Source organism: Lichenostomus cassidix, chromosome 2, assembly GCF_008360975.1.
Source record: "Lichenostomus cassidix isolate B80296 chromosome 2, HeHo_3.0, whole genome shotgun sequence".
NCBI lineage: Eukaryota > Metazoa > Chordata > Aves > Passeriformes > Meliphagidae > Lichenostomus > Lichenostomus cassidix.
In genome coordinates, this window is record NC_139482.1 from 147,892,435 (window position 1) to 147,919,822 (window position 27,388).

General features: G+C 41.0%; 1 protein-coding gene across 10 annotated transcripts in view; it reads right to left on the reverse strand.

Annotated features, from left to right (window-relative positions):
* PTK2 (protein tyrosine kinase 2) overlaps positions 1-27,388 on the reverse strand; it is a 189,474-nt gene that overhangs the window by 84,180 nt on the left and 77,906 nt on the right. For all 10 annotated transcript variants that reach the window (XM_085053659.1, XM_085053658.1, XM_085053655.1 and 7 more), the window contains 3 exons: positions 23,171-23,397; positions 10,916-11,082; positions 4,969-5,056 (listed from right to left, as the gene is read on the reverse strand). In XM_085053659.1, coding sequence (XP_084909785.1) covers positions 4,969-5,056; positions 10,916-11,082; positions 23,171-23,365 — 450 coding nt within the window. In that variant the 5' untranslated portion in view covers positions 23,366-23,397. The remainder of the gene's footprint in view (positions 1-4,968; positions 5,057-10,915; positions 11,083-23,170; positions 23,398-27,388) is intronic.

Here is a 27,388-nt window from a genome sequence, read left to right on the forward strand (position 1 = left end):
TTCCAAGGAAATCTCACTCATAATTGCCTTTTCAAGCTGTAAAGAGCAGACAGGAGAGGTTCAGTTTGATTTATACTTTTATCAAAAAATGTATTTTTTTAGTATCTTTTTAAGCTGCTGCAATTCTTACATTTATTGCCACCTCCCTGTAGGGCACAGTTTATGTCTCAGCCATTAACTCTTCATGAAAGATCTGCTGGGTTTAGGTTTTTTGTTTCTTTTGTTTTGTTGGATTTTGTTTTAAACAGGCTGCCAACATCAGGAACAATGCCAACTTTTCTCCCAATGTCCTTCATTTCCTTCAAAGCTTTTCCTGTCAAAGTCATTTGCTTTACGTCTCCTATTTTTATTAGGGTGTAAGAGATGTTGTTATTTAATTAGGTTAAAGAGTCTAATTCCCACCCTGCATTTCAAATTACATCTCATGCACCTAAGCCTTATAAAACTTTAATCATTAAGTTATTACAGTAATTGCCTGGACTTGAAATTTCCTACATGTCAGGGACAGAGTTATAAAAATAATTTAATTTGCATGATGTATTTATCTGCCACAATATAATTTTTCATTTACCGGAATACATTTTTACAGACACTACAGCGAGAGAGAAAAAAAGTGCCAGTTGTTCACAAGGAACTTTTTATCCTCTTTTTTAGAGGATGTTTTTCCCTTACTTTTTTTTTTTTTTAATGAGATAAAGTATCATTTTTTTCTCTTCTCTTTTTAAAAATTGTTTTCTTATGAAAATGAACCTGCATTGTATTTGTCTGGTGAGACACAGAGCTCTCATGGTGCAGAATTCAGCTCAATTTTTTCAGGGCATCATTGACCTGCCCTAACTTTGAGACCATCCTCTGCTTGCAATTCCTTTTCTTGTGCATTACACAAACTTTGGCTCATTTTAAAAAAGCAAATTCAAAACACAATTCAGTCCTCTGGCCTCCTCTATGATATATATGAACATCTCCAGGGTAGCTCCACACTGCAGGCTAAACAAAGCAGCACAGAAATATTCTACCCCGATAAAAACAACCTTTCTTGTTCACTGCGATCTAAAAAAATAATCCCAAAAAGTTACTTTAAAAGTCTTCTGTTTGAAGCACAAGGACAGCAACAATGGAACAGCTGATGCCCAAGAGCTTCCCCCACCCCCCATACAGATGCTTACTCCCTTTTCATCAAGGGATAAACCATCTCCAATTACTGCAGGCTAACATGTTATTCAAGGATAAATGTGTGCAGCCTCTTGTCCCGCAATAAAAGGAAGGCAATTCAAGTAGCTTACGTCTGATTCTCATTACATGACTGTTTTTAAAAGCTGTATTCTATTTTGATTTGAGATATGGCTTTCATTCCTCACTCAGCTACTAAGGCAAATTAGAGAAACCTGTCCCCTTTATTTCCACTTCCCAACGGCCATGTCACTGGAAAAGGGAAATATCTCTATGAATATCACCAACACTTATTTAAAGCAACTGAAAATGCTCCCTGAAAGCACAGGAAAACAGGGAAATCCCCTTTTATTACTCAAAACCTGAGATTTTTAGTTTTCCTTTTGTACCTTTATGCTCACTTTCTCTGAAAAATGTTAAAAAATCATACCAAAACTCAGGTATCTTTATTCTGGATTTACAAAACAAGTCAACAGAACACACACATGAAAAAAAGGATGATACTTGATAAAACTTAACTTAGGAGTATTTTTACTCAATGTACTTCATGTTTAAGGTTTTGTGGGTGGGATTAGAGCTCACTTTGGTTCAGATTTGGGTATTCAATACCACGGGACACAAGTGAAGGCTGGCATATAAAACCTGTGCAGTGAGCATCTGCCAACTGTGCAGACAACCATAAATCTGGCTTTTCCTGATTTTTGAATACTTCAGCCTCACAATTCCAACAGCACTGGGTGGCATCCAATTTGCCTAATTTGGCTGAAATTGTAAGCAGTTGGGCCCAAGGGAGTAATGCAGTGGATGCAGAATCACCACCTAAATGCTCCCCAGATTGAAAAAAGAGAAGACACCCCTGCAGTCCTGTCACCCAGTACCTCTGACACCTGCCAAAGAGAGCAGGAACAAAACACAGTTCCAGCACTGGTTTGTTGATCAGAGCTCTCAAATGGGATGTGAAATGACATGACTTGAACACACAGTTCCTCCAGTGAAGGGGAAAGACCTAAACATCAACCTCTCCCCATCTCTGGCCTCAAAGCTGAGCACAGCCTGAGCACAAGAGGCACCGCATGGCATCGTCAGTGGGACTGATTCTGATGTTATTAACGAGTTGTGTGGTTTCCACTGCACACACACACACACACTAATTTTAATCCCTTGCCGTACAGACTGCAGAATGAAAGGTCTCATTAAGTGCCCTGCTTTACACTTCCAATTAAGAGCAGCTCACGCCCACCGCAGATGGCAGAACGACCACAGCACATCAAGGCACAAACAGTGCTGGGCACAGGTTCTTGATTTGTTTGCGACTCTTGAAGATGAAGAATATTCAATGACAAAGAAAGGTCACAGCATCCTTAAAACAGTCAAAAAGCAAGGAGAAAATAGTGATTTCACCAATCAAGCCCAAGCTGAGAAGCCTGAGATGCATCGATTTGCACAGGGCAGTGCACTCGCTGCAGTGAATGGGAGTAGTCATGCATGTGAAGGCAAAACGTGTGCCAGCTTTGGGTTTAACAGCCTGGTAATTGTGGTTTGGGTGAGCTGGATGAATAAACCCTGTCTGTTGACAGTGATTAAGGCAACATTTTGTTATCTTTACAAAATGTTCTGGGCTTTTCCAGAAGATGAAGATCACTTGAGGATTTAAAATTTTTCAACAATGCTGCGGCTGTGCAATTCAGATTCAACAAAATCATTACAATTTCAAAATCCGTGGGTGACAAAGGGTTACCAGGTTTCTTTTCCTTCTCTGCAAACTTTTTAATTTGATGCTATACATTTTTAATAAGACAGACAACATGTGTTTGGATGTTATCAAGTTAGCAATAGGTTCCCAGCCTCATCCTGACGAGAAAGTCACAGGCATCTGGTCCTCACAAAAACCTTTTCTATTCTTTTATAACACACCAAACAGCAATGTATTTGACTTTCACTCCAACAAAAGCCAGTCTGACTACAGAAGTGCTGTTTCTGTTGGATTTTTAAATTTTTTAACTGGGTTCTATGTTCCTTATCTCTGACAGTTACATCTGTGCAGAAAGCTCAGGATATCTATATCTGCATATATGAATTCTGTACATTCTGTTGTTCTTGCCTACACACAACATGATGTGTCTGACTGAGAGCAGTGGTTAGCAAAGGAAGATGTTAAAATGTTGCAGGAGTGACATTGAGAGAGGAACAGAATGTGAAAAAAAATCATCTTTCCTTGTTTTTTCATCCCCTCCTCTGTTGTAGGTCTGGTTTATGATGCAGTGTTACTGCTCAAATTCTTCTCCTGTCTTCTTTTCATACATCACTGATGCTGCCTTAACACTTTACCAGATAAAAGTTATTGTCCTAGTTTATCCAAGAGGACAAGTGAGATTTAAGGAGCAAAATAGAATCATGGATAGAGAATGACAGCTCTGGAAAGTTCTGCACCTGATTTCCATGACAACAGAGATCCAAGTACCTCTCAGCACCCCGAAACAAAGAGCAGTGACTTTTAAAGACCTGGATTTAGAAATCCCTCACTACAAGTTGAAGAAGAAAGAGGAAAAGAAAATAAATGGGATGGTGTGCAGAGTGAGGAGACAAGAACCTCTGATTTTCACTCTATAATAGCACAGGGATTCAGGGCATTGTCAGATACAGGCTGCTGCCAGCTTTGCCTATTGGTCCTGACGACCTTCAAAAACCTTCTATTCTGAGCTACTTGTATCTGTTTGTAATGATTTCTCCAAATTTAGTTAAAATGTTAACACAGATGCCTCTGTCATTTCAAATTCCTTGCTTTAAAGAAACAGTTCCCTGAGGGAGGAAAGAGAGGACACTGCAGGCTTGCCAGGCGCTGAACAGGTAAGTGATGGCATTCAGGGAATTATTCTGGAGTTCATCACCCACTTCTGCATCACGAGAAACAAAAATCTCCTGTGTTCAAAGCCAGAATGAAGGAAGTCCCTCACTGGTCAAGGAAAAAGGAACATGATTTTGCTGTTTCTACAAGAATCCCTGGCAGCATGAAAAAATCACCAAAATTCAGACATTTTTAGGCTAAAACCAGCACATCACACACATCAGTTAAACTAGAATGCTAAGTCCAAAGAAGCACTGCAGGAGAACTGTCTTTTCAGAAGTCAACTTCATCATATATCAATGCAAAAATGACATCGCACAGTAAAAAAACCCTAGAATTCATTTATGTAAGACAAGAATGTGAGTGTACAACTGTGCTTGGTAAAGTGAGGGGACATGGTAACCATTCTAGTCCAAATTCCCCTAAAGATATCCCCAGGAAGTTTTACTGTGAGCTTGTTAGTCTAAAAGCAGATTAAAATCCTTTAACTGAACAAAATTAGGATTTAGTGCTCAATTTATAGAAACCTTGACTACTATGCAGTTCTAGTAATCCAGAAGAGAGCCTCAAACCAGGAAAATAATATAACAATATGAGTGGAGAAAGCATTTGATGGTTTGTAGTGAAATTGTCACTCACACTTGTAAAAATAAAGAAATTCACCAGTTTAATAAACTGTGAATGAACTGTAAGGAGCCAGTGGAACGATAGTCAATTTTATCTGAGTTAGGACAATTATTACCTGCAGAATTACTCTGGTTTTGGAACATATTCCTCACAACTTCTCATGGAGAAAGATGCCATAGGCTTTGTGCCTTTTCTGCGTTATATATGCAACCTTCATTTTTTTCCCATTTCTCTGTTTCTGCAGTAATATGCTACCCACATAAACAAACCCAGTTTTCCAAATTCAGCAAAATAAGCAAAAGACAAAACAGTAGAACTGAACATACCTGCTGATAGAAAAAATTTAGAGTTGGTTTGTCCTCAGTGAACTGGTTTAGAAATCCTTTTGGCAAATACCGAATTCTCAATTCATATCTGAAAAGCAAGAAAAAGAGACTGTTGAGCAAAATCAAAATGAAGATTTCCCCACAACATTCTTGAAAATATAAATAAACTCAAAACTAATGGAACTTAGAAAACTAATGGAAAATTTCATTTTTGATTACTCAAGAGAACTAAACTGCAATTTATCTGTACCTGATGTTCCACAGAGATGTTTACGAAGGACCATTGCAATAGAAGCAAACTTAGAGCCCTGCTGCCTTCTCAGAGCTTCAGAGAGGACAGAAGTGTGAGGACTGGGAGCAGATAAGCTCCAGATCCACGGGAAGGGAGGCCCCAGTTAGGTGACAACAGATGAGCTGCCAGAACCACTGACATGACCCCTGGCAACAGCTTTTATCTCTGATTCTCACAAGCAGGCACTTGAAACACTGATCCTGCTGCTCCAAGAGTGACAAACAGTGTCACTCACCAGGGAGCCACATCCTACCAGGACTCTCTGCTCCTTCTCTGATCAATGCTTTAATATTCACCTCTGAATTTTCCGTAGGTTTTGAAGTGATTTCTCTGTAAAAAGGTTTCCTGCTCCCTTATTCATCATCAAGACACATGCAAAGGGCAAACAGTTTTGAACCTGACAGTCATATTTTTCAAGTTAATAGTACACCACAAGTGAGGGAAATGCAGAATGAGCCTTGATCCATGACCTACACCAAATCTGTATCCCTTCTCAAACCTAAACTTCTGCTTTCAATCCCTAAATTTAGTATTATTGCTTGTCCTGTGGTAACAGCCCACGATATTTGACAGACTGTTTGCTTCCTCCTCTGACACATTCCTTCAATGAAAGTCTGATAATAAATGTCTCCATCCCTGTGGCTGTGCCAACACAGCATATCCTAACTAACACTCTTTACAGTCCTTCCCAAAGTAAGTATATTTAACAATCTGCTCATGATAAGAGCAAATATTACAACATCTCAATCTGTCGGTTTCAGCAGGACAAGAACTTCTTTTCAGCAAGTGGTTTGGCTGCCTGAATTCAAGATTTACATGGGGATTTGGTGAAAATTTCCTAGGGTTAAGTGCTGCCTAGGATTCCGCTTCAAGCAGAAGTTGCAACATCCTTACTTCCTTTGAAATCATTGAAAATATATTGTCCTGCTAGAAACCATTAAAATAAGGGAAAAAATTGGAAACTGTAAACACACACACACACAGAGTATAAAAACAAGGAGTACTTAGAATTATGGTTTTTTGTAGCATAGCAATATATTTCATAATTCCTGTGCACAGAATACACGTTGAGAGGTTGAAAACACCTGACAGAGAGTAGATTTACACTGGACCTAAGGAAGAAACATTTTACTCTGACTGTGGTGAGACCCTGGCACAGAGAAGCCAGGCTGTCCCATCCCTGGAAGTTTTCAAGGCCAGGTTGGATGGGGTCTGGAGCAACCTGGGATAGTGGAAGGGGTCTCTGCCCATGGCAGGGGGTTGGACTAGGTGATCCTTAAAGGTCCTTTTCAATCCAAACCACTCTCTCATATGACACAGACACATGAACAAAAAAATACTCAAAGTCTGACAGTTAAACTGTCACAGACTATTCTCATTTGTGAAGGAAGACAGAATCACCTTCTACTGATGATCAGCCTTTGCATTTCATGATCCCCAGCAGACATTTAGTTATTCATTAAAATTTTAGATATCAGCCGAATTGTACCTCCAGGTATTTTTGCATCAGGGACAGAAGGCAGCATGAGCATACTATGCAGCTGCAGAAAAGCAGAGCCTCTCCTATTTTTCACTCTGCCACATCCACAAAAATCTACTGCTAAACACCAGAGACTGACATGGAACAAAACAAGTCTGGGTAAAAGACTTCCTTCCTTCCTTTTTTGGGAGCTCTATAATCCAGTGCATTTTAGAATGACAAAACCATAAGAAAAGGTTGGAAAAGGTCTTAAAGATCATCAAGTCCAACCATCCACCCAGCATCACCACCATTTTCACCACTAAACAGTATCCTCAAGTGCCATATTCACACTTTTTTGGAACACTTTAAGAGATGGTGACTCCACTGCTTCCCTGGGCAGCCTGTTCCAGTGCTTTACAATCCTTTCCATGAAAAACTTTATCCTGATATTCAATGTAAATCTCCTCAGGAGCACAAATCTGATGAGGAGTGGCTGAGGGAGCAAAGGAGGCTCAGGGGAGACATTATCACTCTCTACAACCACCTGAAAGGAGGGTGTAGCCAGGTGGGGGTCCAGGTCTTCCCCCAAGTAACAAGTGATAAGATGAGAAGAAACCATCTCGAGTTGTGCCAGGAGAGGTTTAGACTGGATTGGGTATCACAAAATTGGACAGTGGATATTAGAAAACATTTCTTCATGGAATTGGAACATGCTCAGGGAAGTGGTGGCACCACCATCCCTAGAGGGATTTAAAGGACATGTTGATGTGGCACTTGGGGACACACTTTAGTGGTGGCCTTGGCAGAGCTGGGTTAACTTAGGGCTTGATGACCTTAGAGGTTTCTTCCTGCCCCAAACAATTCTGTGCTTCTAGGATGCTGAACACTGTTACTCTCTCAGATTAAAAAAACCCAAACAAACAGAGCAAAATCTCTCTCCTTCACAGGGATACATCTTCTTAACTGATCAGCCATGAAAGTGCTGCTTTTTGCAACACGCTCTCCTGAGAAAATCAGGTAAGGCAAACCAGCTTGGCTAGGACAGTCACCGCGAGTGACCTTCATTCCCTATTTATAACCTAATCTCTGCCTGGGCCTGTGGGAATGAAGAAGCTGACTTCCAAAGGCCACCTCAAGGATGGGCTCCATTTTCAATATTCTCTAAATTTACTGTCTTTGAAATGTAGCCAACTGACAAGGATGCCACGTCCCTTTCTCACAAACCAGGTCTGCTTTCGGAGCAAGTATCTCAGCTGATGATCACCTCCCTTATGTTTGATAAATTATTCCTGGAAGATAACTCTCCTTACTGCTCTGCCCTTATACTGGGGTTCAAAAACACTCTGACACCCTCACAAAGGGGGTACAAATAGAGTTCACAAGCTGTACAGTGAATTAAAAGCATCCACAGCAGAGTGAACACCACCAAGCAGCTCTGGGAGCTTCCCTGTCAGTAAAACAAGCACCACCTGGGCAGCTGGTGGAGCTTCTTGAAAGGATGATCCAACTCTTCATAATTTGTGCCACTGAACGAAATAATCTCACCAGTGCCAGCCCTGCCTCCAGCAGGTTCTCATTCAGTTCACACCAAAAAAGTAACCAGAACAGAGATGATGAGAATAAAAAGGGGCAGACAAAGGAGAAGCCTTGTGTGAGTTTAATGAACTGAATCAGCTCGCTGAAGGATTAAAGTGTTAAGGCTCACAGAACGAAAGGAAAAGGACTGGATAACTGGAAGCAAAAAGAAGGGAGAAGACAGAGGAGAGGGACGGATCTGTTAGATCAACTTGGTCAACTCACTGAACCATCTAATGGCTGATCTGGCCCAGGCGTCTATGCCAGGATTTTTGTATCACAGCCACCAAAACTCACAGCCCAGGACTGCTGAGCACCAGGGTGTCTCCTACCTGTCAGAGCCAGAGCATGGATGCCACCTGCTTTACAAACCTGAACTACAGAACTAGAAGGTGTCTGCCCTGTGGGGAACAGGGTGTTCCAACACATCCCATTTGTCACTTGAGTCTCTTGGTACTTCTTTTGTGTGGCAAAAAAGACCAGCGAAAGGAATGGTGATCTGGCCCACAGCAGTTTTGGAGACATAAAGGACAGCAGCTGTGACTGCTGTTTAAGGCTCAGTGTTACACAAAATTATGAGGGTTGGTGTTATCTATGATTTCAGAGCCCCACATCCTGCTAACTCTGGCTCACCCAGCTGGAGGATGGATTTTATTCTGGTAACTTTTGTGTACAACCTACTAACAATCCATGTAACTTCTAGTACCTGGATTAGTCCAGGAGAATTCCAAGATCTAATTCCTGAACACTGTGAATACACAACCCTTTAATTTAGATTATAAAAATAAAATAACCACATGTGAGGCATTTAGTGGTTTACTAACACTATAGGAAGCTTTTAATTTAAGAACCTTTCCAAGACTATTTCCCCTTTAGTAATCTAAACATTTCTACAAGTACTGTCATATGATCTTAGACACTTTGTGTTATGGCATTACAAATATGACAGCAGCATTTTGATTATGCACAGCAAATCTCTCTGGGTTTAAAAGGTATGTCAGGCTGCATGTATTTGATAACACATTAAATGACACTTGGAAAGGTATTGAATAATTTACATCTTATCAGAGCTCTTTCATGAGCATTTTACACAATTCCTCTCCACAAGCTTCAAAACAATATCTAACTTTGTTTTTAAAACCAATTAAATGTGTTCTGCAATGTGTACCATGCGAGTTGTACTGCTTAATAAAAATGGAATTGACACTTGTACACTAGGCAACCAATTTCTACAGCATAAATTATTCATACCTCATCCACCACATGATAGCACCACTATCATGGAAAGGATTCAGGAATCTCCTCTTTTCTAAGCTGTGATTTCACAGTATTACCAGTGAAAAATTTCTAGTGAGGGAAAATACTCATGCAGATCACAGAAACAATAAAACATAACATGCACAGAAGGGAATACAAAACATTCCTGAAACCCAGGTTTTAAACATTCCTAATTTAATTGGATTTACAGATTTATTAAAATCGGGACCCTAAAGAGAATTTATAAACTGAAGATTGCCAACTTGACATCTGTTAGAATATAATAACTCAATTTGTGAGAAATTAAGTATACACTATTTACAATACTTTTGCAGAAGGTATGTGCAGCCTTTAAAATAACCAGAAGCTTCTGCACAAATTGTGGTTATGAACATAAACAGAAATAGATGCACAATGTCCCTGCAATAAACGAGCAACCATAGCAATCTATTCTTTGGTTTATCTCTATTTAGTTTATTGGTATTTTACAACTCTGAGCTCCCCATTTTCTCAAGTAGACTGTTTTTCTGCAAATAAATTTTAGTTTCCTCTTGTCTTTCTACCAGGAAAGTGGACAGAATTTCCTTCCTTCCTCTCCCGAGCGTTCACCACCAGCTTACGCTCCTAAAAAGCTGAAGAAACTGAAGTCATACAACTTCTTTTAACCAACTAACCAGGATCATGAAAAGCAAATGTGCCCTGGCTACAAAAAGACCCCAAAATTCTGCAGTTATCTTTCTACAGTTTCACTGCTCCTGGTATAACTTGAGAAAATCACAGTCAAAAGGAAGGCAGATGTCACTTATTGCTCTGGGCCTCAATAAAAGTAAGTTTAACAGCTGAGAAGTTTTTCAACAGCGAAGGGATAAACTGATTATTGACTGCATTTCACTCTTTTCAAATCACATTTCTCCTACTCAGGCTATAGATAAGTACAACCAGTATTTAACAATATCCTTTCGGCTTTATTTAAATAACAAGATTTATCCTTTTAAAATTGCAGCCCTACACTTATACCACAACTAGGAACAGAATTCTTGTCCTAAAACTTGTAAGTATGACAAAAATTGCAGATTTCAGCACAAATGACTAGGAGATTTCTGTTCCTATTTTACGCTTCCTCTAAATCCCAAGTTTCTCTTCAGTTTGCAGGAAACCCCTTACAACAAAAACCCTTTAAAGCAAACAAAACACTGCTCACAGCTCTTAGTGAAAAGTTTGGTGAGTTTATTTTTCCCCCATTCCACCAGCTCTATTCCACTAGAGCATCTTTCTTAGTAAAACAAATTACTTTTTTTTTTTTTTAAATGACAAGGCAGAAATACTTGTATGACTGACACTGAACAGATTTATACTCTTACTTCCATTCTTCTGGAGGGTGGGCTAGTTCAAATTTCTCTCTCACACTGGACACCCCCATGTCCAGGTGTAGCCAGTGAACTTCCTCAGACTGCAGGTGACTGAGCCGTAACCCATAGCAGGCCACATTTTTCACTTTTTGACTGTCCACAATCTTCTGAATGATGCCCTAAAACAGAGAAACACACACTCCTTACAAGCTGTAAAATACAATATATGTGGGGTTTTTTAAAATTTTAAATATTAACCTGTAATATCCTACACAAAACACCAAGCAGCACATAGGAAGCACCTTTATTAAAAATATTAAACATATTTTATTGTAAGCTACTCTTTCACACAGCCAGTTACACCTGCTGAAGTTTTACCAGCATGGCTTCAGAAAACACCAGTAAATATGCTCCTTGCATCTTATCAGATTCATGCCAGTATTTCCTTTATGTAAAACAGAATAACATAAAAGCCAAAATATCAAAAGCAGGTTTGTGGATGAAAGCAAGATGTTTTAGTTCAAAAAAAGCCACCAGCAGCCTTAAAAAGTCGCTCTACATCAAGAACCAGAAAATCATCTTGGACTTTCATCCTCTTTAGTGCCCCAACAGCCAGGATTTCATAGGTCACACCACAGCCCCTTCCCTTCCTTCCCCCTCCATCCCTGACTCATTTGATACTCAGCCCAGATCACTTACAAAACGAGGCAAGAGACAATTATTTGGGAAGACTGTCCAACAACAAATGGTGTTTGCCCTGAGGTAGATTTTAGAGTTTGAGCATCTCTTACCCAAGAAAGACCCTTTTACACAAATCCGTAGCAGATCGCTGTGCCAGACATCAGAGAGGTCTGCCACGCAGTAACTAAAAATCAAATGTGTCAGTGGAGCAGGGATGAGCAACCTTTCAGGTGCAGTATGCCAGGCTGGCCTGCTCTTATCCTGATTAGGGAGCCAGCAGGAGCTCCGAGCTGCTGCCTCACAGCCCTGTCAAAGGGAAGCCTTGTCTCTCTGCAAGGCAGCAGATCCCCACTGGCAGCAGCTCAGAGCTCAGCAGGAGCAGAGGCTATCGCTGCTCCCAGACACTTCTTCCAGGAATTCACAAAGCCTTTGCTTCTGAACATGCAATGATCTGATAATTTCCTACTGAAAACGCTCATGTGTGAGTGTGTATATACTCACATATAGGTACACACACATGTGGATACATAAATTGCAGATTCTTGCTCAGAATTCAGAAAAAACATCAACATATAACCAGGGAAGGTTCCACCGGAGGCAGAGATGGGCTCCTGGAGTGAGTTAGATGAGAGGGTTTTCTGGATGGCCCTGTGGGTCTGGGGCACAGGTCTGGTGAGGAGCAGCTGAAGGGGGCTCAGCCTGGAGAAGAGGAGGCTCACGGGGGACATTACTGCTCCCTACAACTCCCTGACAGGAGGGTGTAGCCAGGTGGGGGTCAGACTCTTCTCCCAGGTAACAAGGGACAGGATGAGAGAAAATGGCCTCAAGCTGCACTAAGGGAGGTTTAGATTGGATATTAGGAACAATTTCTTCACTGAAAGGCTAAAAGCCTTAAAACTGGCTGGCCTGGGGAAGTGGTGGAGTCACCATTCCTTGAAATGTTCAAAAAACATGGATGTGGCACTTGAGGACATTGTTTAGTGGTGAACTTTGTCATGGTGCTGGGTTCATAGCTGGATCTGATGACTTAAGTGGTCTTTCCCAACCTAAATGACTCTGTGATTGTTTCCCAAAATCTATTATTGTCTACCACAAAGAAATGGTTTAAAACCCTGATTCTGCAAATTAAGCAAGCAGAAAACTAACTGCAAAAAGAGAATTAAGGAAGCACTAAATCTGAATAGAGGGGGAAGATGACATGTGTAGGAGTGGAATCTTGCTGTTGGTGAGGTGATATCAAGCTGTTAAATCAGCTTACACATCTCAAACTGCAACCTTTAAATAATCTTTCAGAAGCAACACAGTGCACATAGAAATGTAAAACAAAATTCTTTCGAGCCTACAGGAAGGAAACACAAAACCATGTATAGCAAGTTCATGGACACTGTGTTAGAAGAGGTTCCATCAAGCCCAACAGGACCCTGTGCCTGAGAGCAGCAGTGTGAGCATCCTCAGAAGCATCAGTGTGGTTCAGAACCTGCATTACCCCAAATTTCCCTTGTCTCCATCAGTGCTAACTGGATGGCAAGCCCAGACCTGAAGGAAGACGGACAGCAGCAGCAAAGCAAGCAGGAGGCTTGCAGAGGATGGTATTGTGTGGGAGGGAGACTTCACAGCACTGGCAAATCCAAGTTTTCAAGCAGCTGGCAGCACCACAGACACACCAGCCACAGCCTGTCCCGACAGCCAGAAGGTGCCCGAGCTGCTGGGACAAAGATCTGATGCAAACAAACAACTCCCTGCAGGCACCTCGGTGAAAGAACTCCAGGAGGAACCAGAGTGGCCACAGATGGGTGCCAGGGGATGAGGCAATACCAGGCAAGCACACAGAACACTTCCCCCAAGTGCTCTTCTAACCTCAGACTATTTTTATCCCACTGGATTTCCCAAGCCAAGTATTGTCTCTGTCATTCATCAGCCTTCAATGAAACTCTTCCAACTACTCATGCTGTCTCCTCTTAAAGCAGTTCACTTTTTGCACCCTTCCCCAGCAATTCCAAAGGTCTATTATCAGGTCAGTGAACGGTTTTAAATCTGAATTAAATGTAAATTGGTTAAGTTTGTTTCTTGCCTGCATTTGAGGCTCTTTGTATCACAAACTACAAAGGAGAACAGTTGCCTGTATCCCTGGAAACACTCACCACCACCAAGTACTCTCAGATCTGACAGAGGCATATTTAACCTCTTCTTCACCCGAAGGACAATCTCTGCTTAGTTAGTAAAGCCTAACATTTTGGCAGGCAAGCTCTCATCCAAAGGGAACAGTGCCAGCTCTTCTATACGCAAACAGAAGAGATTCATTCATTTTCATCTCTTCCTGCACCCTGCACAAAGCATGTAACATACAGCATTACATTTTGGAAATCCATCCCTTCCCCCATCTCTGACACTATCAGTTGATAATGAAAATGGAGGTGTATGTTCTTAGATGATAGTTACACCTGCTGTGATAAGAAATGGCTTTGGAAAGGAAAAAATTATGGTAAAATTATCTATGACCATGAACCACTGAGACTACTGATGCGTAAGATTCAGCTGAAACCATTAGTGCTCACTCAGGAAAGAATCAAGATGGAAATCTCAGACCCTCCCTAGTCTTCAGGGTGGACTTTCAAAAGGACTGAAGAAGTCAGATGTCCTAATTCCCACCAAAATTGAGTGAGATTTTAAGCCTCTGACCTTTTTGTATCATCAATCAAGTCTAAATCTATCACAGAATCAAAAATCAAAACCAGAAATAGACATGTTTTCTGAATTATATAAGACAGGTGAGGCATGTGACAAGGTAGTTGGTGTTACCCCCAAGAAAATAATTAGCAACAATTAGTACGTGCTGCAACTCCAGAGAAAGTCAGCACAAACACTAATGAGACAGCAGAATGGGTGCAAAGGAGGTTAGGTGCAACTGTTGGAAAAGATTCAAAAAAGTCATGTATTGTCAGGAAGGAAGATGTGATGCTTTATGTGAAAAAAATGTATGAAGTGCTTCTCTCTGTTGTATAGGAAAGCTGCAGAGCTCATTCCAGGTGCTATCAACCCACAGTCAGTATCAAAAACTGGAGAAATAAGGCAACATGGTGATTAAAACACTCAAAATGGCTGGTTTGTAGGGGAGACCTCTCAAGTAAAACATTTATTTGCTTATATACTTTTTTACTAATAAACCAGAGAACCTGAATCTTCAAGCGTTTGAGCCACCCATCCCACCAGCAGAACAGGAGGCTCCTCCAGCCCCAGGGAGGTGCCTGGGGGTAGCACAGCCCTCAAAGAGGACAGTGAGGTCCCCTGCACCAGCACAGGGCTTTTGTCATCTGGCTGCTCTTTCCAAGGATTAGCCCCCAAGGCTTGTACTGGCACTGAGTCTCCTCAGGTCCAATCTCCAAAGACCCACTGGAGACACCAAGTGTCCCACAAAGCCACTGCCATCACTCCAGGAGGGGTGACAGCCTCTGTGCCTTCCACGGTGGCTCTGTGAGGAGCTCTGCCAAAGCAGCCCCACGTTCTCTGTGGCAGTGATGAGAATGCTTAATCAGAAGTTTCCAGACAAACAATTTAACTGCTTAACCACTGCACAATAGCAACTACAGCATCCTGCTGAGACATGTCACCACAAGCTTTTTAACTGGAAGCATGGCCAAAGAAATCTGAAATCTCTCCAGACTCTACTGCGAGCAGCCTTTCAGCTCAGGAAGCTCCTCAGACGGATTACTGAGTGGAAAAAACCAGGTAAGGAACAGAACTTTCAACCTGGATTACAAACTTCTGACCTCAAATTAACCACAGCTAGAAGTACTTGCTGGAGAGCTTGACTCCAGCAGAAACCTAATCCAGAATGAGATTTCACTTTGGGTACAGAGGATCCCTACATGAATATAAATTCCCAGGAGGAGTTTTCATGTGTCTGTTGGCAGCTCCCAACAACAGCAAGGCAGTCACACAATCATCTGCCACTTGAATGCGGTTTACCATAATCACATTGATTTTAATTAGGTTTCTGAAGCTGACATTTACATCCTGAACATAAAATAGACTAGTACAGCTCAGCAAGAGAGTGGGAAGCCTTTAGAGGAGCTTCCTATGAATAACAAGCAAGGGATAGGTCACCTTTCCCTCCTTTTACCCCAGAGAGAAGAAGAAAAAGCTTTTCCTATAGGTAGAAAACTGGATAGCACTCTTTTCAATCATCTGTCTAAAAAACCACAGATATGTAACACAGCTAATTTAAAAAATAGATTAACATTCGCCCTAAATTAGGAGAATGTGCCCAAAAATAGAATTTACAGTACAGTATATTTAGGAGAACGCTGAAAAATCAAGACAGACCAGAGAGAGGCCGAAAGGCACAGAGTACCCTTGGCTCTCCCAGTATGTATCAATAATACCTCATGCTTCTGTAAATGAGTGAAAATGAAATGCTTGCTTGTAAATTAACAAGATTGATGTGCTACTATGAATAAATTGAAGATATAATAATATACTCCCAGTGTGACCACAAACCTAATTTCCTTATTTAGTAGGAAGGAGAAAGTTTCTTGCACTAGAAAAAGTCTAAGCAGCAACTCTGACATGGGCACAGCATGCTAATGTTTGTGCAGCACTTCAAATATGTCCAACACTATTTATATATCAAGTATTGTAACTCCTGGTGTCAGATTTATATGGGGAGCTTAAATCAAAAGCTGGACAAAATAAATGGCAAAGCTCTGATAAAAATTAGTTTATCATTTCCATAAAGGAGAACTCTAGAATGTGCTCTCTACACCAAAATCTGGGTTGTCCTCTGATAACACTATATGTCTGACAGTCAAAGCAAAAAGCCCACATTCCTCTTTTTCTCATTACTGTGCTTATTCAGCAAACACATTTGTGTATCATATGATAAAACAATACTGGGAAACAGATGAGGCTGCACAAGAACTCTGCCCCTGAAGCCCAGCAAGTTCCTACTGAAACCACAACCTGAACACAGGTTATTCTGGTGCCCAGGATTCTGTCACCACTCCAGCACAGAGACACCTCAGCTCAAGCAACACATCCACCCAAGTGCCTCAGAGCTTCACATCCAAGCCATACAGGGATCTGTCATCCCAAATACCTCTCCACACCCACACAGAATTCCATAAGGAACCCTCCAAGCACACACTGACAGTACTGACAGAGCAGAGCTGGTGCAGCCCTGCTTTCCAGTCTTCTTGGATTAATCAGCACTTTTCTGATCTCACTGTGCACTTCCCAAATAAATCTAACAGCGTTTTAAAAGCTGAAAATAAATTTAGTTTTCCTGAAGCTTAACATCCAAAGCAGTGTGGGTAGCAGGGTGAGGGAGGGGATTCTGGCTCCAGGGAGAACTTAGAGTCCCTTCCAGTGCCTGAAGGGGCTCCAGGAGAGCTGGAGAGGGACTTTTTCAAGGGTATGGAGTGATAGGATACATGCAAATAGCTTTAAATAGACAGAGAGTATGTTTAGATTAGATATTATTAATACATTTTTTTGCAATGAAAGTAGTAAAACACTGGACCAGGCCGCCCAGAGAAGTGATGGATGCCTCATCCCTGGAAACACTCAAGGCCCTGTTGGACAGGGCTCTGAGCAACCTGATCTAGTTCAAAATTTCCCTGATTATTGCAGCAGGGCTGGAATAGATAACCTTTAAATGTTCTTTCTAACCCAGATCTTTCTGTGATTCTGTGTTTCACTACTCCCTATCCTCAGATGCACTTGCAAAGTCTAAGAGCTCCCTTGGATCCAGTTTTTGCACAGACAGACATTGATGCAGGGTATTGACTTGAAGCCATCTACAGATCCAGGTGTGTTCAGAAAAATGTCAAACGGCTACTTATATTGAGTTTAAAATGTTATTCTGCATGTGTGTCTCACCCAAGGACATTGTAAGGGTTTTGTACAAGTAAAACAGGCATTCTAAAGCCAAGGGTACTTTTGTCTTCTTATAATCATACAGATTATCACAGTATCATACACCTTTTTGTTTACATTTCAAGATCCATAATTTTGACTTCTTGCTATCTTTTTCAGGTTCTCAGAAGGAAGGCAACTACAAATAACAATATAACCATGCCTTGTTATCTGGTATAATTCATGCAGGCACACAGCAGAGAAAAGGAAGGAAAAACAAGTAAATGGTGCCAATTTTCTAGCTCTTATACTGGGTCAGAAATGATTTGATACATTTTTACACACATCTATTTAATGGTTGAATCGCTGCTGCACTCCAGTCTGCTTCTATACATCAAATAGTTCCACTGCCTCAAAGCACAAAAATCACTGTACACATGTAGAAATCAGATTAGAATATGCAACCATTGCTGTACAGAGCTGACTTCACCAAAACTACTAACCTGGAACAGCTTTGAGTCTTGTGAGCGCTCACAGCCTCTTTCTCCAGAACTCTGTGTGACCAATCTGCTACCCCTGTTAATAAATTATCCTAAGTATCTACTTTAAAAGAAAAACCCAGTAGATAAAAAACTTAACTAATTGATCAATTTGGATCTCCTTTACAGATTGCAGTAGATACACCAGAGCAGTCCCACCACATGCCCATTCTCCTACAACTCTTCAAGCTTCTGGCTTAGGAGGAACCCAGCAGCAACAAGCATATCTTGCCTTTCCACAGTTGAGAAGCAGTGAGCTCAACTACTGGCTACCTGGCAGTCAGTCAGAATCAGTATTGTGTAGCCCAGCTCTGCTCCATACTAGCCACAGTAGATGTCTGGCACCTTTTGTCCAGATATTGGTTTTAAAAAGAGCGAGAGACTTGGAGGACAGAGATGAAGGTGAATGGGTGGAATGAGGTGTGGAACTGAGGTTGGACTGACAAGGCTGTTGTCCTTTTTCAGAACAGGCAGTGTCCTTCTTGGGAAATGTCTGGAAACCAGGAATGCTGCTGTGGATGACAAGGGATGCTCATCAATAAGGCTTTAATACTCTATTCACTCGTGGTGCAGTACCAGCACCGTGCCAGCATAAACAGGCATTTCCTTTCTTCCCCAGCCTGCTCAGCTGTGTCAGTCTGCAAGACAATGCAGCTAACAAGATTACAGAGCTGATCTGGATTTAAAACAACAGCAAAACAATCATTCATTTTAACTTGGACTGAGTTTGCCAAAACAGTCACACCACCTATGCCAGCACAACTACGGTGGTAGCATGAGAAAACAAACAGCAAGAAGGAAACTGGCAGAGCTGCCAGAAGCAGCACGTGTGTCAACGAGGATAGCATTTGAATTGCAGACCTTTGCACTATAGGATCTTTCCATTCCTCTACCACAAACTGGATATCCAATCAAATACTCTGCTCTCTTGCACTAAGAGGTAAAAGTACAGCATGGATTAAATGGGAGAGGCAAAGAAGAAAAAAGAAGCAACATGTAAGAACACAGTAATGCAGCTGAATAAACTGCTTTAGTGAAGACTCAGCTGAATGTGCTTCAGCCCTTCTTCCAAAAAGTTCAATTCAGGGAACAGACTGGAATACACCAACTTCCAACTGTACCCATGCCTTCTACCTCTGAAAAGTACGATTTTGCAGGTGGGTAGGGAAAGCTGATGAATTTACTCTGGTCTTTTCCCAAATGGGATGTGAGGTAGCCAAGGCATGCTCCTTGCATTCAGGCGCTTTTTAAAGTTAGACAATACCCTTCCCCATAGCTAAGGATGCTCTTTTATTTCAGCTTTTTGAGATCTTGTTCAGTCAACATTAAGGAAGCTGACATTTCAAAGTGGTACTGCATAGAAAAGGAAGAAAAAGATATTTGAATTATAAACAGGTTAAGAGAACCCTGAACACTATTTGCTCAAGAGCTCTAAACACACTTCTCTCCCACTACGAAAATAAGGACAAAAGCTGACAGGTTAAAAGTTTTAATGCTGTTTCTATCCAGCTTAAGTTTTACACATTGTAACAAAATTGAAAGGAAACAAAACTTTCTGAGAATCAAGGTACAATGCATGTCTGACAATAACTTGGTTTGAGATTTGCGGTTGTTTTTTCCACATAAATAATGCCTTTACTTCTCACAACTACTAGTCAAGAATCAGGGACAAGCTTTCAAGGCTAGAAGTTTAAAAAAAGGTGTAATGGATGCAAGCTGGGCACCTCTGGGGTGGAAAATGAGGCCTTCATGCACTTCACCAAAAGCCACCTTAAGGGCTCACACAAGATTTCCCAATGCCTGTTTTCTAAAAGTCTCAACTCTTCCCTATCCCCTCAATCTGCTACATGCATTGTATGCTTTTTTTCCTTCTGGTCTTTTTTTTTTTTTTTTTTTTTAAATTTGAAATATGGTTACAATTCTGCTTCAAGCACATCTGAAAACAGAGGCGATTTTCTCCCAAGTGCTGATCAAGACCTGGTGGCAGTGTTTACTTTCAAGGGGGCACTTGAGACCAAAAAATTCCATCTCAGCAACACCCACCTCCTCACATGCCACACCTGAGGCTGTGAGCAGGGCAGAGCATGCTCTGCATTCTCTCCAAGCCCAAAGCCTGGAAATCCCTTCTTGCAATCCCTAAGCACACAGACACCACATCCAAACAAGCCATACCAAGATAAACAGCAAAGATAAACAACCTTTCTTCCCCTGGCAAATGCATGGCTGTGTCTAGATACACATTCACAGGAGGAGACCACTGTTTGCACATTCATAAAAGCCTTTTCTTTCTTTTGGACATGAAGCATGTCTTTAGTACAACACCAAAGAGAAAGAGGGTAAAGAGAACACGCCAGTTCTTTGAAATCCAAGAAAGCATTTCCCAGAATTGAGAAGCTGCTCTTGCATCCACTGAAGAACACAGCTTTCAACCCTCTGAGGAAACAGCTGTCTTTGAGGGACTAAATCCATCCAGAATAAGCACAGGTCTACAGTCCAAAGTTCTTCTCAAAGCAAAGCCTACATGTAGCCACACTGCTGTCTTGGTGAAAGGTATTTTAAGACAAACAGCAAGGAAATCAGTCTAGCCTTTTAAGAGACTCATACAGAAAGCTGAGTTCTGTTCATATGAGCTAAACAACCTGAGTTTTAAAGAAAAGTGGTTCCCTTCATGACCAAGGAATTGTGTAGAAGGTATACAGCTAAATCACTCTTTCTACTCTACTCTCAGGATATCATAAAATATCTTTTTTCTTCTCCCTTTTTTTTTCTTTTTTTTGAGAGGAAAAGGCCCTTCCTCACTGCTTTGACTGTGAAACACATAGTTTTCATTTACAAAGGCAAACTGGACTTTGTTAGAAACAGAAGATGTTCAGAATCACAAATCAGGAAAGAAAATTCCACCTTTACATTCCCTGAGTACATTCAGTAACGTCCTCTGGCTTTAGCCACAGAAACACCTTAAATTGGCTCTTCTGGAGATTTCAGACCAAATCTAACTTTGAATATTGGGAATGTACCCCGAATACTGGAAATGTTCCCCAGCTATCATCCCAGCAGCTATGCTGACCAGGGAGCAGTTTTGAAGAACCTTTTTTCTTTTCCTTTTAATTGCAGAGCTGTCTCAAAGACATTCACCTCTGAATATTCCTTCAGAGCTCCTTGGAAACAAACCCAGCTCCAGTCTCCTCCCTCAGGTTGTAATTCAGAAGAAATGGAAGCCCTATGGCAGACGCTCTCCTCCACAAAAGGAGGCATAAAAACCTTACAGGCTATTTTAATCTTAAATTATTCAGCTTGGTCGAACAGCAGTCATTCCAATGGAATGTAGGCTTGTACTCCAACAAGGGTTTACTGTTTCTAAAATAAATGTCATGGTAATACATCAATGCTAGACCTTTACTACCTGCACATTCACATTCAACAGTCACTGTCCCAGTTTAACAAAATAACAAAAGAAGGGCATTTGTAAAAAGAAGGAAGTTTAACAGCTATCCATCCCGTTCTTTATCAGGACAGAACAATACAAAAATCCCATTCCTTTTGGAAATATCCATCCAATTAAAAGTACATGTAAAAATTAAAAATCAAGGCAAGCCTCAAGTAACTGCTACTTGCCTGTTCTTTTGATGCTGCTTTTATTAAAAAAAAAAGAAAGACACATTCTTGCTTAAAACAAGGATATATAACTGCAAACAGAACTCAGCACTGAATTTCTTACAGCAACTGTAGGTTTTGTATCCTTAAAATCCATAACCACAGGTATTTCTGAGCTGGAAAAAATCAGATTTAATCTCTGCTTTTGTTTTTCAGGGTTTTACATACTTCTCTGGAAAGACAGCCTCCATTTCAAGTACCACATTAAGAGCCCTGGACATTTATCCACAGGAGAGGTTTGTGACGTTAAAAACACATTGAGACATAGTTTTTCTCCTCTTGTACCAAGTAATGCACTTTATGAAACGAATCAATCAGATTAGAGATAGCAAACCATTATACTTAATCCAGGGAGCAAAAATGTTTCAAGTGGCACCCAAAAAAAAAATATTCCACGTAAACTAAATGTATGCAGTTGATGATAATAATTCCTATTGTACCTCTGATCTGTCCACTCACCAAATTATCCCTGAACACAGATATGAGCTTACTGAATTGACGAGAGACAGATTTTCTGATCATCACCACTCAAAATCCCTGGATTTCACAGGTCTATGATCAAGATCACAAGACCTACTCCACTGAGGAATGCTCTTGGGCCTTTCCACAAGCAGCCAGGCTAGGAAATAGAGTAGGAAAGGGAGATAAACTTTCAAAACTCTTTAGATAATTTTTTTTTTAATTTTGTTTTTTCTTGCACAAAGGAAACTTAATAAAGGGCAAAAGGAGAAAACAAGTCTCATTAGCTTTGTGACAACTCTCTCCTTCCAGCAGAATCACATCTTTGTAGTGGAATTCGAAGTACTGTTGGAAGGAAGGAGCAGATGGGATCCTTCTGCTTCTACAGCAAGAACTTCACAGCAGAAAACAACCCCACACACCACCTACCACCATGCAAGATTCTGCTCTTGCAGGATAATTAAAAAACAAACACAACCCTAAAGCATTTGACACACTAAACTGGGCTTTGTTACAGTTTAAATACCACAATGACTCAAAATTTTGAAGAATAAATGCAGAAAAGGTAAGTAAAGATCTCAGCATTAGAGAGGATTAAGTTCACAATAAAGTGTCTTCATGTATATATAACATTTCCACAGAACTCAAAGATTACAGATACTTTAAGAAGTCTCAATCTTTGGGTTTTTTCCACAGATGCTTCATTTGCCCACACTATGGGGGAATAAGTTTCTAAACAGTATGTTCTTCTCTAAGTGATGTACACATTATATTTAAACATTTTAAACATGGAAATACACACATCTTACAATTAAACATAATAATTTCTTCTTATTTTTTTAGAACATGGAAAATGCCATTTAATGTTGCTTTCATCCCAGCTCTCATCCCTGCCTTGACATGTCACACAGATTGGTACCACTTAAAGCTTCTAAATTTACTGAAAATATACCACAGGTCAAGATTCTTTAAAAATAAACCCCGAAACTTTTGAGTTTGTTTGCTTCCAGACTTTTACCTCCCATTTTTGAAGTTAACACTTAACCTAAAGATGGCACAAGAATGCCAAAATCAGACTTACTCGGACATCTGTAGCATCTCCATGCCGGATAATGCTGGCCCACGTGGTTGGTTCACTGCTGTTTTCAAAGTAGTGGAAAACCTTTAAGACTCGTTCCATGGCCCCTGGGGAACGCTCCATGCCAGTGCTGAGGTGAGTCTTTGCACCTGAACTTGGGGTGTGATTCAAGTTTGGGTCAAGGTAAGCTGCTGCCATGGTTTTGCTAGATGCTAGGTATCTGTCATATTCTAGGGAAAGGGAAACAAGAAAGAAAATTATTTCAGTTTTATGTGAATCTTACACTTCTTCACACAAGGTATTTACCAGAAAACCATAAAGACTCACTTCCTTTTTGGAAGGCAACTAAAATAGTTATGGATCTACAAACATAAAAACTTACCCAGCTGACTACCAGAGAAACTGCAAGCCCCTTGGAGCAAGTGATTTAAACTTGAACAATGCAATAATTTACAGAAGTGATCTCTTCAGCAAAACCTCTTCCATTTGTTTCTCAATTACTTAACCCAGGCCCCTGCCAAAGCCTTCAAGACCAAATACCAGCTTTCATTTCAAACAGGAGTTTCCATCCCTAAAATCTGCCACGTCTTGTCTTAAAACAAACCTCTAAAGAGGCATAAGGAAATCCTGATACCCCAGGCACTGAACTGGAGGCTCTTCACTAAGAAGCCACACACCAACACCAGGCTCTCCTGTTTTAAGGCTAGAACACTGAAAACTTCACCCATTTTGTGCTATTTTGGGAACCAGCAGGACACAAACCCATCCAGATCTGAGTTCTTTATTCCATAAGGAACCACTAATAACATGGCTGTCCCTCCTCAACAACTCCTGAACAAGAGGCTAAGTTTTATCTTCCACCAGCCTGATTTCAAAGTCTGGTGGCAAAAAGCACAGACCGTGGTATGAGTCTGCATGTCAAAGGAGAGAGAGGAAAACTGCCTCTTGGCTACTGCTCCTAATTAGTCAGCCACACGCAGATGGTGTCTGCAAAATCAATGGAGTCCAAGAGAAAAAGAGCAAAGAGTACCTCCTCCCTGCCTGCCAGTCTTGAGCATCATTCCAGTCTGCTGGCTGCAGAGAGCAAAGGACTGCAGGGCTTTGCTCCAGGGCTTGGACAAGTGCACAGAGCTTTCCATACCTCCTCCTCCTCACAGCGAGCAGCCAGTGGGGAGGCAGTTTTGAAAATGTGGAGAAGTTAAAAATAAACTAAACTTGATCTTTTTGGCAGCGCTCTGAACGCCTTCGTGGTAGTAAACTGAATGCCTGAGCCCTGGTTTACTTCACTGAGAGGCACAAGGGAGATCCCTGCTTCCAGCTGAGCTCCTGTAATGCCTGGCTGCCCCTCAGAGCTTCAGCCACAGCCCTGCCACCCACCACAGTGCTCTGCTGACCTCCAAAAAACTGGCTCAGGAAACTACCAGAGGAAAAAAACAAAGGAAAACAAAAACCAGGTGATTTGGTTTTCAGGGTTGGCTTAGTTTGATGCCAAACAGGAAGAGAAGCAGGAGCAGCCTGTGGTCAGGGTGAGGGAGAGCATCATCCCCCCAGCAGCAGGTGGTGATCACACCAAAACACACCATGAGCTCAGCTAACAGGAATTAGCACCAGCAATATCAAGGCTTGAAATCTTCAGACTGCAGATAACATTTTCGAGGCTAAAACACGACTGGAAGTCTTAAGCATCTTTCGAATTCAGACCCACCAGATAAAGAGGAAACAACAGCCCATCTGGGCAGGATTTCTCTACCTCTTGAATAAATGATTGAATTGCATTCATCCCTGTAAGAAATTCACACTGGACAGACAAAAGGCCTCTAATGTCCTGCCCTCAGGGAAAATGGTAACAGAAGCCAAGGAGACACTTCTCCCTAACATTCCCCCAGTGTCTTCCCCCACCTGCCAGAGTTTCATATCTGTGTGAAAACTCAAGAAACCACTAGAGCTGCATTGCTCCTCTTTTCTGGCCATCAATACAAATGTATTAAGCCAAACTTATGCCCACATTAAAGCCTCTCCTCCTCTTCACCTCTCACGAACAAAAACAGATCTGAAAATGCTGGGAGCCCCTCAGCGACTCTCTGACTTCTCCTCACCAAAGGAGCCTGCGAGCTGTTTTCACACAAACACTGACTTTAAAGCTGAAACAGGCACAAAAATCTCCCCTCTGGCAGACTTAACACCCAGCCAACGTGACTGTACAAGCTCCAAACTGCAGGGCTCCTTTCTGTAAGGTTAAAAGAGCCCTTTCTAAACTCCAAAGGTCTGCAGGGTGGGGAGTTTCATCAGGACACTTTCAAGCAGATGAAGCCCTTCAATAGTAGTGCAACCACTCAGAATGAAATTGCAGTTTTCAGGCTCAGACAAGGCCAGTGACCTTGTGCAGGATGTTCTGCCTCCTTCAGAACAACCCACCCTACCTCAAGGTCACTAGTGAAACCGCTGAGCTTTATTTCAAGTTTACATAGGCAAACAGCAGGGAAAATTGCTACAAAGGAAAGCAAAGTGAGTCATTTTTTCATAGAGGAGAACCAAAAGAATGCCTGCTTTAATATTAATTCACCACACTCCATCCACTTAATACACACATTCATCAGGTTTTATGTGGCTGAAAAACAGGTATAAAAACTACAGAGTTACACCAAACCAAGCATTTAGATGTTTGGCCGTAGACTTAATATGGACAATCCCTTGGGAGCAGCAAAAAGAAAAGAAATGCAGAACTCCAGTACCTTCACACAGAAATGCTCTTACAAGGCTAATTTCAAGCGACAAGCAAAACACTATTATAATTTTTCCATATTCATCAAAATGTGGAATTAGACATTGAACTGGCAGTAGTGGGTATGGGGTCAGTTTTTACAAGGTTATATTTCACAGTGGTTTTTAAAGATAAAACAACCCTCTCCACAAAATTAGAAAAGCAGTTTTCCTTCAGAATTTGATTATTGTTGAGTTCCTTACAGCTTATTTTAAAAAGCCCAACGGTTACTTTACAAAGCACCAAAACAGCAATAAATCTGATCGCTCCAGGTACAGAAACCTATGACATATCTCTGGTTATGGACCTATTCACATTCCCATTAAAACCAGCCTCTGGGTTTAAGCTTGTAATGTGACTGTAAAACTATGCCCCAGGCCAAAACTTTGTAAAACACAGCTGCTGTTAAACAACTATTTTACAAGAGCAGCCTGGTTGTTTTACGATTCAAAAAAAGCTCAGATAACAACACCAGGATGCTTATTTGGGCAGTTCTAAATTCAAACCAGACTGGTGTGTAATGCAGAAACAAGTTACAGTCAACTAAAAGAAGGAAGATTTAGATTAGATATAAATCAGAAATTTTGGACAGGGCAACCTGGTCTAGTGAGAAGGAGTCCTTGCCCATGGCAGGGAAGTTGGAACTAGATGATCTTCAAGGTCCTTTCCAACCCAAACCATTCCATGATTCTGTGACTTTAATTCTACTGTATTTTATTGGATCCTGTGGTATAAAAGGCTAATAGTCTAAAGTCAAGCATGGTCAAACTTCTTTGAATGCAAGGCTGTGTGCCAGCATCCCTCTGAGCTTCCAAGAGGAAAGACTATTGTTCTCCCAGTGCTTGCACTTCAGAGAAATCACACGGATTTCTCAGTAATGTCAAGGATTATTTCAATTTTGGGGAGGAGTGAAGCAAACCAGCCCTGGCCTGGTGACACTGAGTTGGTCTCCTGAGCTGCTGCAGATGTTACCAGACTACAACACAACATTTTTTATTGTTCAGATGGATTTTCTTTACTGTGGTGGGAATACCTGAAGTTTAGGCAAGTTGAATCTTTCTAGAAGTCATTTCCCCTCAATGTGACTCCTGACACACTCCCACATTTGCTGACTGTAACAGGAACAAAGTCAGTGTTATGACTTCTAGTAGCACAATCAAAGTCATGTTTCACTACCAGCTTTGAGTACTCAGAAATTAAATAATTTCCACTAACAAGACAGTCAAAATTCATTAAAAAATATTTAAATCAATTAACTGCAAACTGGTTAATAAAGTGATAGTGAAGTCAACTCATAAGGGAAATGGTTTCAAGGCAAATAACACCTTCAACATCAGCAGTTTGATAATACAATAAAGAAAAATAATTTTAAAAATAAACAACACATTCTCTTATTAGTGTTGGCCAATGGCCAACAACACAGAATTAACAAGTTCATGTTCCAAGGAACCAATTATTTA